Source organism: Kogia breviceps, chromosome 5 (assembly GCF_026419965.1).
Source record: "Kogia breviceps isolate mKogBre1 chromosome 5, mKogBre1 haplotype 1, whole genome shotgun sequence".
Classification (NCBI taxonomy): Eukaryota; Metazoa; Chordata; class Mammalia; order Artiodactyla; family Physeteridae; genus Kogia; species Kogia breviceps.
The window spans coordinates 12,182,413-12,197,786 of NC_081314.1; the positions used below are offsets into that span (position 1 = coordinate 12,182,413).

At 36.2% G+C, this 15,374-nt stretch overlaps 1 protein-coding gene across 3 annotated transcripts in view; it reads left to right on the forward strand.

The window, feature by feature from the left end:
- Positions 1 to 15,374, forward strand: part of ATR (ATR serine/threonine kinase) — a 107,272-nt gene that overhangs the window by 74,825 nt on the left and 17,073 nt on the right. For all 3 annotated transcript variants that reach the window (XM_059064922.2, XM_067033624.1, XM_067033623.1), the window contains 3 exons: positions 2,952 to 3,094; positions 14,013 to 14,110; positions 14,707 to 14,939. In XM_059064922.2, the coding sequence (XP_058920905.1) occupies positions 2,952 to 3,094; positions 14,013 to 14,110; positions 14,707 to 14,939 (474 nt within the window). The remainder of the gene's footprint in view (positions 1 to 2,951; positions 3,095 to 14,012; positions 14,111 to 14,706; positions 14,940 to 15,374) is intronic.

The window sequence follows — 15,374 nt, forward strand, 5'->3', positions numbered from 1 at the left end:
AATAAATTTGACTAACTTAAAATTATGAATTTCTGTTCATCAAAAGATATCATTGAGAATGTAAAGGCACGAAAGATGAGAAGTGGGTGGGGGGGAATAGATGAAGGGGATTAAGAGGTATAAACTTTCAGTTATAATAAATAAGTCATGGAGACATACAGCATAAAGAATATGGTCAATAATATTGTAATAACTTTGTACAGGGACAGGTGGTTGCTAGACTTATCATGGTGATCATTTTATAGTGTATGCAAATGTCAAATCATTATGTAATACACCTGAAACTAACATGATATTGTATGTCAGCTTTTATTTTTTACTTAAAAAATAAAAATATGTATTTATTAATAAATATTTTTTAAAAGGATGTAAAGGTAAGCGATAGATTACAAGATATTTGCAATACATAAATGATGAGGCTTATATCCAGAATATAATAAACTCTTAAAAGTCAATAAGAAAAATACAGACAACTCAATTATAAAATTGAATAGAAGCCTTAACAGAAGGTTATATATAAATGACACGAAAAAAGAAAATATGTTCACTGTAGTAGACAGGAATAGATGCAAATTTTAAAAGTATTATGATGAAACTAATATATATATATTATAAATCAACTCGTTCAGTTTAAACAAAAGTATTATGAGCTAACACTATATACCTACAAGAATGGTTAAAATTTAAAAGATTGATATTTTCAAGTGTTAGCAAGGCTATAGAGCATTTAGACACTCATACAGTGCTGCTGGAAGTATAAGTTATTACAATCATTTTGGAAAACAGTTTGGTGTTTTCTCCTAAAGGTGATAATACTGTGACAGCCACTTTACCAATGCTCAACACGTCTCCATAGAACATGTACAAAAATGTTTATACCAATGTTATTTGTAGATTTTAAACTGAAAGTAGAAATGTCAATCAATTATAGAATGCATAAACGAATTATAACATATCCCTATAATGGAATACTGTATGTATAGCAATGAAAACCAACAAAGCAAAGTTACATCCAACAACTTGAATGGGTCTCCCAAACTTAATGTTGAAGGAAAAAAGTCATATGAAAAAATCGTACATGTAGTATGATTCCATTTATATAAAGTTCAGAAATGAGCAAAACAAAATTATTGTATCAGAAATGGAGATAGTGGTTGATTTTAGTCCATATGCACTGCTATAACAAATACACCATATAGTGGGTGGCTTAAGCAACATTTATTTCTCACAGTTCTGGAGGCTTTCGGGAAGTCCAGAATTAAGGTGCTAGCAGATTCAGTCTGGTGAGGCCCTGCTTACATAGACAGCCATCTTCTCCTTATAACCTCACATGGCAGAAGAGGCAAGGGAGGTCCCTGGGGCCTCTTTTATAAGGGCACTAATCTTAGTCATGAGGGTTCCACACTTGTGACCTAATCACCTCCCAAAGGCCCCACCTCCACATACCATCACATTGGAGATTAGGCTTCAACATATGAATTGGGCAAGGGGGGAGGGGAGACAACACACAAATATTTAATCTGTAGTAGTGGTTATTTGGGAGGAAAACGAAGGGAGTAGTGTTTGGGAGGGCGAAGGGGGAGGCTCGTGTTTCTGGAGTTCCTATATAGGTGTGATCACTTGGTGATAATTGAGCAAGCTTTGCATATAAGATTTATCTTTCTGTATATAAATTTTATTTTCCAAAATAGAATTTTAACTTAAACCAGGAAGGAAGGAGAGAGGGAGGGAGGAAGAAAGAAAAGGAAGGGAGATAGAAAGATGATGAAACCAGATTGCAAATATCTTTTTAGAAGCAATCTTAATTAGCATTTTCCTTCATTCCCTTTGCTTCTCCTGTGACTAGATGGGAAAAGCACACTGGGAGCCTCATCCCTGTGGCCAGTTTTAGGCACATGAATCCAGCATCTGCTCCATAGGTCTAATCATGTCATTCTGTCCTCTATCCACAAGCAGGTTTGTATCTGTAAGGTTTTAGGATTAGATTTGGAGGAAACTTAATATCGCATTTTAAGGTTCCTGGTGTAAACTGTGTTCTCAAATTTGCTTGAATTAAGAGTAGAGCTTTAATTAAAAACATTTTTTTACTCAGCTGTTCTATGTATTTTCCATCACATTTCAAATAATATAATTAAAAAATTAATAAGCTACACAATATACAAATATAAGGGAAAGGGAGAGGAAATGACAAAAGCGACTGAGTAGGAGTGGCCAGAAAGGTAGGAGAAAACTTGGAAGATTGTGGCCTCACAGAAGCAAAAGGAAGAAAGTGATTCAAAGAAGAAATGGCATGGACAACAGAAACATGCTGAAGAGAGCTCACTCACGTGAGATCAGAATTGGAAAGTATGTCTGTTTAAGTTGCTACTTTAGTGGAGTGGTATCTACTGAATCAAAAAGAAATAGTTTGAGGAATGACTGTGAGTTGGAGAATTCTTTTCAGAAGCCTGATTATGAAGGAGTTGAGAGAGAGGGCAATAACTTATAGATCTTAGAGAAAAATAAGATATGTGATTTCTTTTTTAAACCATATTTGAATGCCTTTAAAGTCCTGTCCTCTTCAGGGATTTGATATTCTTCTTTCTCTGAGGTTTTTTTTTTTGAACAATAAAAATATACCTGTACACACATACATGAAATACCTTAATCCATCTGAAAATTATTTTGATGTATCATATAAAGTGGCAATGTAAGTGGAGTGTTTTTCCCTTTATAGCAAATTATTATGACATGTTGATCAGCGGGCAACCCACCAGAACCCACCAGCTATCCTGAGAAAACCTTTGTAAGAAAGTAGCTATTCCTTATTTACACCAGAGTCAGTCTGCCTTTGACTTTGCTCTGCCTAGATGTTGGTGTCATACTTTTTATCCCTAATTATCTGTTCATACTTTACTTCCCAACATAGTGGGGGGTTTTATTAAGTGGGTATTCTCTGTTATCTTTTACAGGATGTGACCTTGTTCCTGCCAGAGTGGGAGGATGGGCATTTCTACCTTGCCAAGTACTATGACAAATTGATGCCCATGGTCACAGACAACAAAATGGAAAAGCAGGGTGATCTCATTCGGTATATAGTCCTTCACTTTGGAAGGTGAGAGTGAGAACTGCATGTTTGCTGATTAAATATATCAAGGTGACTCTTGATATTGAACTATTATCACAGATCTTAGCATATGTAGGATGTTTTCTGCTTTACGATTATCACCTTAGATGAGATATAAATTTTTTCTTTGTACAATTTTTTCCTTCCCTTTAAATAATAACTATTTTAATGGAATAAGTAATATATGCACGTTTTTTAAAATTCAGTAGTACCAAGAATATACGATGAAAGTTAAGTGTCCTTCCCATTCTAGACCCTCATCCTCTGAGTCCCCTTCCCTAGAATTCCAGAAGACCCTAAATCTAGTATAGTTAATGGTTGTATTTAATTGCCTGTGGAATGTTTCCTTCCAACCCATTCTCTAAGAAGTAGTATATATAAAAATGGTTTTGACATTAGACTTGCAGAAAGAGCTTATCGCTTAAACTAGGTAACAGGTAAAATGTAACTTAAGTTCGTATATTAGTGTATTATAGTCAAATAGTTATTGTCTCATGCCTACTGTTTATATTATCACAAATTATTAATTCCTAAGAAGTAATAATAACGTTCCACTCATTTTCTTGTCATACACATGGACCATTGCTTTACTGATGAATAACTTACTTCATAGTAATACATTTATTTAAAGTTGCCTATTATCAGGTATTTTGACTTCTCACTTCAATATTTTCAGAAATCAAAGCAATATATTTTTGTTCATCAGCAGTGTTAGGGTTGCAAGATTTGGCCAAGCCTTTTTTCCCAAAATGCAATTCAATTTTTGTTTGCTTGTTTGTTTTTTGGCCATGCCATACGGCTTGTGGGATCTCAATTCCCCAACCAGCGATTGAACCTGGGCCACGGAAGTGAAAGCCCAGAATCCTAACCTGTAGGCCACCAGGGAACTCCCTGGAATTCAAGTTTTATAAAATCCAAACCTAATTTAATTTATTATTGATATTAATGACTTGTTATTGAGGAAGAATTCCTGGCATATTGGCATTTTGAAATGGAAGCATAAGCAGAGGACACTTATTAAATTCATTTTTCTTTTCTGAAATGAGTAATACCTCTCATTTGCTCTTTAGTCTTGACATATGTCATATACATTGGTATACAGAATTTATTTAATACCTTTCTTCTAAAACGAGTTACTTGGAGTCCTTGATATGCGTAAAACTATTAGGTATAGTGTGAGATTTTTAAAAGTACAGTTTAAGAAAGTAAGACTATTTTAGAATATATTTTATCCATAGTAGTTAAAATAAAACATATGGATGCTTAAAGGAGTAAATAAGCTCAGCTATCGATACTTTTCCTCTGCGTCATTGAATTACTGTGTTATTGCTAATTAAGCATTAGTGTTTGCCCTCAAGGAGCTACAGTCCAATTGGGTAGAGAAACCGTAGCACACAAAATATTTAAATAATGGTACATAGTAGAATGTGATCAAATATCAAAATAAGTGGTATAAATATTAGAAATATCTTTTTGATATTAGCAAGATACCAAAAATGAACCAAACAAGTCCAGGAGTCATGGATTTGGGGCAAATCTGAAGTCAAAACTCAAACCACTGGCTTCATGATATCAAAAGTATCTCTGCACTGCATTGCCAGAGAAGTTTGGTAGGCCTCGTGAAGAAGGTAGGATTTAAAAGGTAATTAAATTCAAGAAAGAGAGGACATTACAGGCATATCTCATTCTATTGAGCTTCACAGATACTGTGTTTTTTACAAATTGAAGTTTTGTGGCAACCCTGTGTTGAACAAGTCTATCAGTTCCATTTTTCCAACAGCATTTATTCACTTCAGGTCTCTGTATACTCACATTTTGGTAATTCTTACAATATTTCAAACTTTTTCATTATTATTGTGTTTGTTATGGTGATCTGTGGTCAGTGATCTTTGATGTTAACTATTGTAATTGTTCTGCGGCACCATGAACTGCACCCATACAAGACAGCGAACTTATTCCATAAATGCTGTGTGTGTTCTGACTGCTCCACCAACTGGCCATTCCACCATTTCTTTTCTTCTCTTTGGGCCTCCCTATTCCCTGAGACAACAGTATTGAAATTAAGCCAATCAATAACCCTACAATGGTCTCTAAGTGTTCAGGTGAAAGGAAGAGTCACACACACCTCTCACTTTAAATCAGAAGCTAGAGATGATTAAGCTTAGTGAGGAAGCCATGTCAAAAGCTAAGACAGGCCAAAAGCTAGGCCTCTTGTGCTAAAGAGTTAGCCAAGCTGTGAATGCAAAGGAAAAGTTCTTGAAGGAAATTAAAAGTGCTACTCCAGTGAACACATGAATAATAAGAAAGTGAAACATCTTTATTGCTGATATGGAGAAAATTTTAGTAGTTTACAGAGATCAAATTGGTCACCATATTTCCAAAGCCTAATCCAGAGCAAGGCCCTAACTTGCCTCAATTCTAAGAAGGCTAAAAGAGGTGAGAAAGCTGCAGAAGAAAAGTCTGAAGCTAGCAGACACTGGGTCATGAGGTTTAGGGAAAGAAACCATCACCATAACAGAAAAGTGCAAGGTGAAGCAACAAATGCTGACGTAGAAGCTGCAGCAAGTTATCCAGAAGATCTAGCTAAGATCATTAATGGTGGCTACACTAAACAACAGAATTTCAATGTAGACCAAACAGCCTTATACTGGAAGAAGATGCCATCTTTCATAGCTGGAGAAGTCAATGCCTGGCTTCAAAGCTTCAAAGGACAGGCTGACTGTCTTATTAGGGGCTAATGCAGCTGGTGACTTTAAGTTGAAGCCAGTGCTAACATACTACTCTGGAAATCCTAGAGCCCTAAGGTTTATGCTAAGTCTGTTTTTTGCCTGTGCTCTGTAAATGGAACCACAAAGCCTGGATGACAGCACAGCTGTTTACAACATGTTTTACTACATATTTTAAGCCCACGGTTGAGACCTACTGCTCAGAAACAAAGATTCCTTTCAAAATGTCAGTGCTCATTGACAATGAATGCACTTGGTCACCCAAGAACTCTGATAGAGATGTATAGTGAGATTAATATTGTTTTCATGCCTGCTAACACAGCATCCATTCTGCAGCCCATTAATCAAGGAGCAATTTCAACTTTCAAGTTTTATTGTTTAAGAAATAACATTTTGTGATTGGAGTGACATCAGCAATATGGCAGAGTGAAAAGCTACCTTTGTCTCACCCCATCAATCTACAACCAGTAAAACATCCACAGTACAACACAGGTACTTGGCTCAACACACCAGCACACTGGAGAATCCACATATTGGTACATCTAAAGGTGGGTGGACTGAAACACATAGAGGAGGTGAAAGCAAGGGAACAGCAGAGGTGGTGCCTGCAAAACCCAGCCCTCCAGCCACAGCAACTGAGTCTGCAGCCCCAGAGAACCCAACAGTAGCAGAGGAGGGAGGTACACATGATTCTAGCCTCCTGGCCCCAGCAGGTCCTGTGGCCACGGGTAACTGGGAAACAGTGGCAGTGGGGCCTGAGACCCTGTCCCTCCAGCCACTGAGGCGCCAACAACTCCAGGTCCACTGTGGCAGAGCCCCACGAACCTTACAATACCAGACACAGCAGAGGCGCCCACGCAACCTCAGCTCGCCTCCCAACTCTCCTCATTCCCTTCCCCCCATGGCAGTGGAGCCTGCAATTCATGGGATCCCAGATGAGATGGCAGAGCCTACCATCTAGATGCACCAAGAAGCAACACCAGTGACAGTGGGAGAAGGAAGGTACCATCGACTCCAGAGGCACAAGGTGCGATAATGAGGGCAGGGAGTCGCACCTCTAACAGAGGAGGTGGAAGGTGGAAAGGGCAGATTCTCAAATAGAGGCAGAGGCGCCTCAGGTAAAAGAAACCAAAAATCTATGCTATAGTGCCACCTACCGGAAAACAAAAGAAAGGCCTCTAATCTCTAACCTGTCCCTACTTCAGATGTACCGGCAGAGGAACAACTCATCTAGCACCATGAAGAACCACAGTGACAGTACCACAAAGAGCAAATGATGATTTTCCAGAAACCAAACTTAAAGATGCAGAATATTGCGATTTGATAGAGAATTCAATATAGCTGTCATGAAGAAACCCAGTGAGCTGCAAGAAAACTTAGAAAGGCAGTTCAGTGAGCTCAGGAATAAAATTAATGAACAGAAGGAGTACTTAACTAAGAGAGTGAAACTCTAAAAAAGAACCAAACAGAAATTCTCGAGTTGAAGACCTCAATAAATGAGATGAAGAGTGCATTTAAAAGCATTGGAAATAGAGCAGACCATATGGAAGAGAGAATTAGCAAGCTTGAAATGGTACAAGTAGGACAGGAAAGAGAAGATATTTTAAAAATGAGGAAATTCTAGAGAGGTATCCAACTCTTTTAGGAAGGGCAACGTTAGGGTAATGAGTATCCCAGAAGAGAAGAGAGGGAGAAGGGAGCAAAGCATTTATTTAAAGAAATAATAGCTGAGAACGTCCCAAACCTGGAGAAGAAACTGTGTATACAACAAGTTCATGAAGCCAAGAGAACACCTAATTACCTTCTCTAAGACAGATTGTATTAAAATTGTCAAAAGTCAATGACAAAGAAAGAATTTTAAAGACAGCTAAGGAAAAAGGGATGGTAACCCACAAAGCTACCTCATTGGGCCATCAGATTTCTCAGCAGAAACTCTACAGACCAGGAGGAAGTGGAGTTGACATTCTCAAAATACTGAAAGGTAAAAGTCATCACTCAAGAATACTCTGTCCAGCAAAGTTATCATTCAGATATGAAGGAGAAATAAAGAATTTCCCAGACAAACAAAAGCCAAGAGAGTTAATCAACATTAGACCTGCCTTACAAGAAATGTTGAAATGAGCTTTTCTACCAGAAACAAAATGGCAAAAAGTACACAAAACTTTGAGTAAGGCGATAAGTAGACAGAATCAAAAGTTGCAAGTCTTTATCACAACAGGTTTTTAAACACTTTGTTATAGCTTAAAGGTTAAAGGGGGAAAATGTTGAAAAAACAAATATAGCTGCTTCAATTCAGTAACAAACTCACAACATAAAAAGGGATAATTTGAGACAACCAAAATATAAAAGGGGAAGAGGAAAAGGATGGAACCTACATAGGTAAATGAAGATAAGATCCTATCAGCAGAAAAAGGACTATTTTATCTATGAGAGGTTTCATACAAACCCCATGGTAACTACAAAACATAAATCTAGAGTAGAGACATGAAACATAAAAAAAGAGGAAACTATGAAAAACAGAAAACCTCCAAACCAAAATGGCAGACAGAAACACAAGGAAAAAACAAAACAAAACAAAACAATGGATATATAGAGCAACCAGAAAACAAAAGCTAAACTGGCAGTGCTAAGTCCTCATCTGTCACCTAAAATGTAAATGGATTGAATTCACCAACCAAAAGACACAAAGTGGTTGGATGGGTTAAAAAAACAAGACCCAACTATATGCTGCCTCCAGGAGCTCAGCTCTAAGGACAAACATAGGCTCAAAGTGAAGGAATTTCCAAGAAAATGGAAATTAACAGCAACACAGTAATAGTAGGGGACTTTAACATCCCACTTGTGTCAGTGGATAGATCATCCAGAGAGAAATTCAAGGAAACAGCAGAACCAGATGGATTTGATAGATCTGTACAAAACATTACATTCAAATGCAGCAGAATACATATTCTTCTCAAGTGCACATGGAACTTTCTAAAGAACAAATCTCAATAAATTTTAAAAGATTGAAATCATATCAAGCATCTTTCCCAATCACAATGGTATGAAACTAGAAGTAAACTACAAGAAGAAAGGTAGAAAAATGACAAGTATATGGAGACTGAACAGCATGCTACTGAAGAGCTATTGGGTCAACAAAGAAATCAAAGAAGAAATTAAAAGTTACCTGAAGACAAATGAAAATGAAAATATGCCATACCAAAAAAATCGATGGGATGCAGCAAAAGCAGTACTAAGAGGGAACTTTATAGCAATACAGGCCTACCTCAAGAAACAAGAAAAATCTCAACTAAACAATCTAGTCTTACACCTAAAGGAAATAGAAAAAGAAGAACAAACGAAGCCCAAAGTCCACAGAAGGAAGGAAATAATAACAATCAGAGTAGAAATAAATGAAATAGAGACTAGAAAGACAGTAGACAAGATCAGTGAAAATAAGAGCTGGATCTCTAAAAAGATAAACAAAATTGACAAACCTTTATCTAGACTCACCAAGAAAAAAGAGAGAAGGGTCTGATAAATAAAATCAGAAATAAAAGAGGAGATATAACAATGGATACCACAGAAAAACAGGATTGTAAGAGAATATTATGAAGAATATTATGAACAAATTGGACAACCTAGAAGAAATGGACAAATTCTTAGAACCATACACCCTTCCAAGACTGAATCCTGAAGAAATAGAAGGACCAGACAGCTTCACAGTGCATTCTACCAAACATTCAAAGAAGATTTAATGCTCAAAGTCTGACAAAAAATTGACGAGGAAGGAACGCTTCCTAACTCATTTTATGAGGCCAACATCACGCTGATACCAAAACCAGACAAAGACAACACACAAAAAAGAAAATTATAGGCCAATATCTCTTATGAACAGACACCAAAATCCTCAATAAAATATTAGCAAACCAGCTGCTACAATGCATTTAAAGGATCTTACACCATGATCAGTGGGATTTATTCCAGGGATGTAGGGATGATTCAACATACACAGATCAACCAACATGGTACACCACATTAACAAAATGAAGGATAAAAACCATATGATCATCTCAATAGATGTAGAAAAAGCATTTGAGAAGATTCAATATCCATTTTTGATAAAAAGTGTCAATAAAGTGGATATAGTAGAAACATACCGCAAATTAGTAAAGGCCATGTATGTCACACCCACAGCTAACATCATAGTCAACCATGAAAAACTGAAAGCTATCCCTTTAAAATCAGGAACAAGACAAGGATGCCCCCTCTCACCACTCTTATTCAACATAGTATTGGAAGCCATAGTCAGAGCAAATAGGCAAGAAAAAGAAATAAAAGGCATCTAAATTGTAAAGGAAGAAGTAAAATTGTCACTAATTGTGGATGACATGATTTTTTATATAGAAAAGCCTAAAGAATACACTAAAAAACTATTAGAAATAATAAACAAATACAGTAAAGTTGCAGGATACATAATCAGTATACAAAAATCTGTTGCATTTCTATTATACATGCTAGCAGTGAGCTAGCAGAAAGAGAAGTTAATAAAACAATCCCATTTACAATTGCAGTATTAAGAATAAAATACCTAGCAGTGAATTTAACCAAGGAGGTGAAAGACCTGTACACTGAAAACTATAAGACATTGCAGAAAGAAATTGAAAAAGACACAAATAAATGGAAAGATATTCCATGCTCATGGACTGGAAGAATTAACATTGTTAAAATGCCCATCCTACAGATTCAATGCAATTCCTATCGAAATCCCAAGGACATTTTTCACAGAAATACGACAAAAAATCCTAAAACTTATATGGAACCACAAAGGACCCCAAATAGGCAAAGCAAACCTAAGAAAAAAGAACAAAGCTGGAGGTATAGCATGGTACTGGCAGAAAATAGATACATAGATCAGTGGAACATAATTGAGAGCCCAGCAAAACACCCAGGCTTCTATGGACAACTAATATTCAACAAAGCAGCAAAGAATATACAATGGAGAGAGGATAGTCTTTTCAATAAATGATGTTAGGAAACTGGACATCCACATGCAAAAAAAAAAAAAGAAAAAAGAAACTAGACCACTATCTCATACCATACACAAAAATCAACTCAAAATGGATTAAAGACTTGAATGTAAGACCTGAAACCACAAACCTCCTAGAAGAAAACCTAGGCAGTACAGTCTTTGACATCCACCTCAGTAATATCCCTCTGGATATGACTCCTTAGGCAAGGGAAACCAAAGCAAAAATAAACAAATGGGATTACATCAAACTAAAACACTTCTGCACAACAAATGAAACCATCAACAAAATGAAAAGACAGCCTACCAAATGGGAGAAGATATTTTCAAACGGTATATCCAATAAGGGGTTAATATCCAAAATATATGAGAATTCACACAACAACAAAAACCAACCCAATTAAAAAGTGGGCAGAGGAGCTGAATAGACATTTTTCCAAAGAAGACATTCAGATGGCCAGCAGACACATGAAAAAATGTTTAACATCATTAATTATTAGGGAAATGTAAAACAAAACCACAATGAGATATCATCTCACTCCTGTTAGAATGACAGTTATCAAAAAGGCAAGAGAAATAACAAGTGTTAGAGGATGTAGAGAAAAGGGAACCCTCCTACAGTGTTGGTGGGAATGTAAATTGGTGCAGCCACTGTGGAAACAGTATGGAGATTCCTCAAAAATTTAAGAATAGAACTAGCGTATGATCCAGCTATTCCACTTCTGGGTATTTATCCAAAGAATATGAAAACAGTAATTTGAAAAGGTATGTGCACCTCTGTGTCCATCGCAGCATTATTAAAATAGCCAGGATATGGAAACAACCAAAGTGCCCATCAACAGAAGAGTGGACAAAGAAGTTGTGGTGTATACACATATACAATAGAATACTACTCAGCCTTAAAAAAAAGATGAAATCTTGCCATTGTGACAACATGGATGGACTTTGAGGGTATTATGCTAAGTGAGATAAGTCAAACAGAGAAAGACAAACACCATATGATTTCACTCATGTGTGGAATATAAAAAAACAAAGACACACAAAAACAAAACAAATGAACAAAACAAACCAAAATAAAAACAAACAGGTAGATACAGAATAGTGGTTACAGGGGGGAAGGTAGAGTGAAATGAATAAAGGGGATCAACCGTATGGTGATGGATGGGAACTAAATTTTTGGTGGTGAGCATGCTCTAAGGTATATAGAAGTAGAAATGTAATGTACACATGGAAGTTTTATAACGTTATAAACCAATGTTAACCTAAATAACATAAATAAATAATAAAAGTAAATTTTTTTAAAAGAAATACATTTCGTATTGTAATAGCTGCCACAAGTAATAGCTGCCATAAACAGTGATTTCTCTGAAGGATTTGAGCAAAGTAAATTGAAAACCTTCTGGAAAGGTTTCACCATTCTAGATGCCATTAAGAACATTGGTGATTCATGGGAAGATGTGAAAATATCAACGTTAACAGGAATTTGCAAGAAGTTGATTACAGTCCTCATGTATGACTTTGAGAGTTTCAAGACCACTGTGGAGGAAGGAACTGCAGATGTGGTGAAAGTAGCCAAGTGAACTACAATTAGGAGTGGAATCTGAAGATGTGACTAAATTGCTGTAATCTCACGATAAAAACACAATAAAACGATTGAGGAGCTGCTTCTTATGGATGAGCAAAGAAAGTGATTTCTTGAGATGGAATCTGCTCTTGGTGAAGATGCTATGAAGACTGTTGAAATGACAACAAAGGATTTAGAATCTCACCGAAACGTAGTTGATAAAACAGTGGAGGGTTTGAGAGGATTGACTGCAATTTTGAAAGAAGCTTTCCTATGGGTACAATGCTATGAAACAACATTGCACGCTACAGAGAAATCGTTCGTGAAAGGAAGAGTCAGTCAGCACAGCAAACTTCATTGTTGTCTTATTTTAAGAAATCGCCACGGCCACCCAGCCTTCAGCAGCCCCCACCCTGATCAGTCAGCAGCCATCGACATTGAGGCAAGAGCCTCCGCCAGCAACAAGATTACAACTAGCTGAAGGCTCAGGAGATGATTAGCATTTTTTAGCAATAAAGTGTTTTACAATTAAGGTATGTATATTGCTTTGTTTAGACATATGCTATTGCACACTTATTAGACTGCAGTATAGTATAAACATGACTTTTATATGCATTGGGAAACCCAAAAATTCCTGTGACTCACTTCATTGTGATATTCGCTTTATCGCAGTGGTCAAGTACCAAACCTGCAATATCTCCGAGGTATGCCTGTACTAACTTTTCACAGATTTGGCAGAGACATGGGGTTGAGTGGTTTGTTGAGAGGATGGTGAGGAAATTGGACTTGATGGAAGATGTATGTGGTGAATAGTGAGAGACTAAGATTGCAAAGTTATAAAGGAAAAGGGTTGTATATATTTGAATCCCGAGCAGAGTCATTCATATAGTCTTAATCTATAGGTAAGTGATTGCTGGTTTTTTTTTTTTTTTTTTTTTTTTTTTTTTTTTTTTGCGGGCCTCTCACTGCTGTGGCCTCTCCCATTGCGGAGCACAGGCTCCGGACGCACAGGCTCAGCGGCCATGGCTCACGGGCCCAGCCGCTCAGCAGCATGTGGGATCTTCCCGGACCGGGGCACGAACCCGTGTCCCCTGCATCGGCAGGCGGATTCTCAACCACTGCGCCACCAGGGAAGCCCAGTGATTGCTGTTTTTAAATGGGGTGGGGGGAGTATGATAAAGCTAGAACTTCAGAAATGTTAGCCTGGAATTTATTGAGGGGAAGAAATGTGGAATTAGGGAGACCAAGTTACTGTAATTTCCCAGAAATTGAGTGATTGGGCCTGACCTAGGCTTATGACCATGGAATACAAATAAAGGCACAGATCCTAAGGACAATTTAAAAGAAGTACTGACAGGAGTTTGACCAGGTCAAAACTTGAATTATTTTTGGTCAGTGTATTGATACTATAGAGGTTAGTGAGGAATGAAGAAAGAAAAAAGTGGGGAGAGAGGAGTCAAAGATAATGTGTACTAGGAAGAAATACTGATACTATAAAAATTTTTGTCAGAGGCCATATATTTCTCAAGTGGTAGTTTAAGTCTTTATATTTAATTCATATAATATAAAAAAGAATACTATATTAACATATTTTCTATGTAATTGCAGGTCTTTACAGTATGGAAATCAGTTCATATATCAATCAATGCCACGAATGTTATCACTATGGCTTGATTTTGGTGCTAAGGCATATGAATGGGAAAAAGGTATAATATTTTTTGGTAAAATTTTTAAGGGACTGAGAAGAATTATGATTTATGTGAGAGCAAGAAACCAAATGTTAAAAAAGAGGAGAAAGACTAAGCATAGACTTTTTTAAGTAGTTGGAGTTGCAGGGCCTGCAAGTGTAAACCTGCTCGTTCCTTGGTAAACCTAACACATTTTGAAAAATATTAGTTTAAGCCAAATAATTTACCTTTAAAATTACAATGGATTGTGGCTTGTTCTGTTTGCTTCTAGTGAAAATATATGCATATGTATAGCTGATTCACTTTGTTATACAGCAGAAACTAACACACCACTGTAAAGCAATTATATTCCAATAAAGATGTTAAATCAATAAATAAATAAAGTCTGTTTAAAAAATTTAAGAAACGGGCCTTGAGTTTTTCAGTGGACTTAAATATTTTTTCCTACCTGGACAGAGAAAAGTATCTTTTCACAAATTGGCAAGTGATCTAGCTTTGGACATGGGAATAACATATATCTTAAAGCTGTTTTTAAAACAAAAATTTTTTTCTGTGAAATTGATATACTGTTTTATTTTTTACTGGTGTTTTTAACTTTGATTTTTTTTTTCCAGCTGGCCGCTCTGATCGTGTACAAATGAGAAATGATTTAGCTAAGATAAACAAAGTTATCACAGAGCACACAAATCACTTAGCTCCATATCAATTTTTGACTGCCTTTTCACAATTGATCTCCCGAATTTGTCATTCTCATGATGAAGTTTTTGTTGTCTTGATGGAAATTATAGCCAAAGTGTTTCTGGCCTATCCTCAACAAGCAATGTGGATGATGACAGCTGTGTCAAAGGTGATATATTAATCACAGTAGTGTCTTTTTCCATCTTAATGCTAATATGTAGATACAAGTTCCAGGGTTTCTCTCTTATGTTAGATTTGTAGCAAGAAAATAAATTTTAAGTATTTTTAAAAAGAAACTATAGCACTATGTCTCATTATAAAATTTAGAAATATTTACTATATCAAATGAAGTGACTAGTATGTTTAAGATTGAAGGATTTATCATGTGTTTTCTTTATGAAGTATAGTAAACTGTTAGTGCTTGGTATAAAACGGTAACCTATTTTTTTTCCAAGTTTTTTAATCCAAAATATCAGAACTATTAAGAGTAGAAAATTTTTATTGCATTATTAATAGGAATGTACAAATTGGTAAATATATTGAATTAATAAATATTTTAGAGAATTTAGAAAATACAGAGAAATGTAAAAAAGAAAATTAAAAT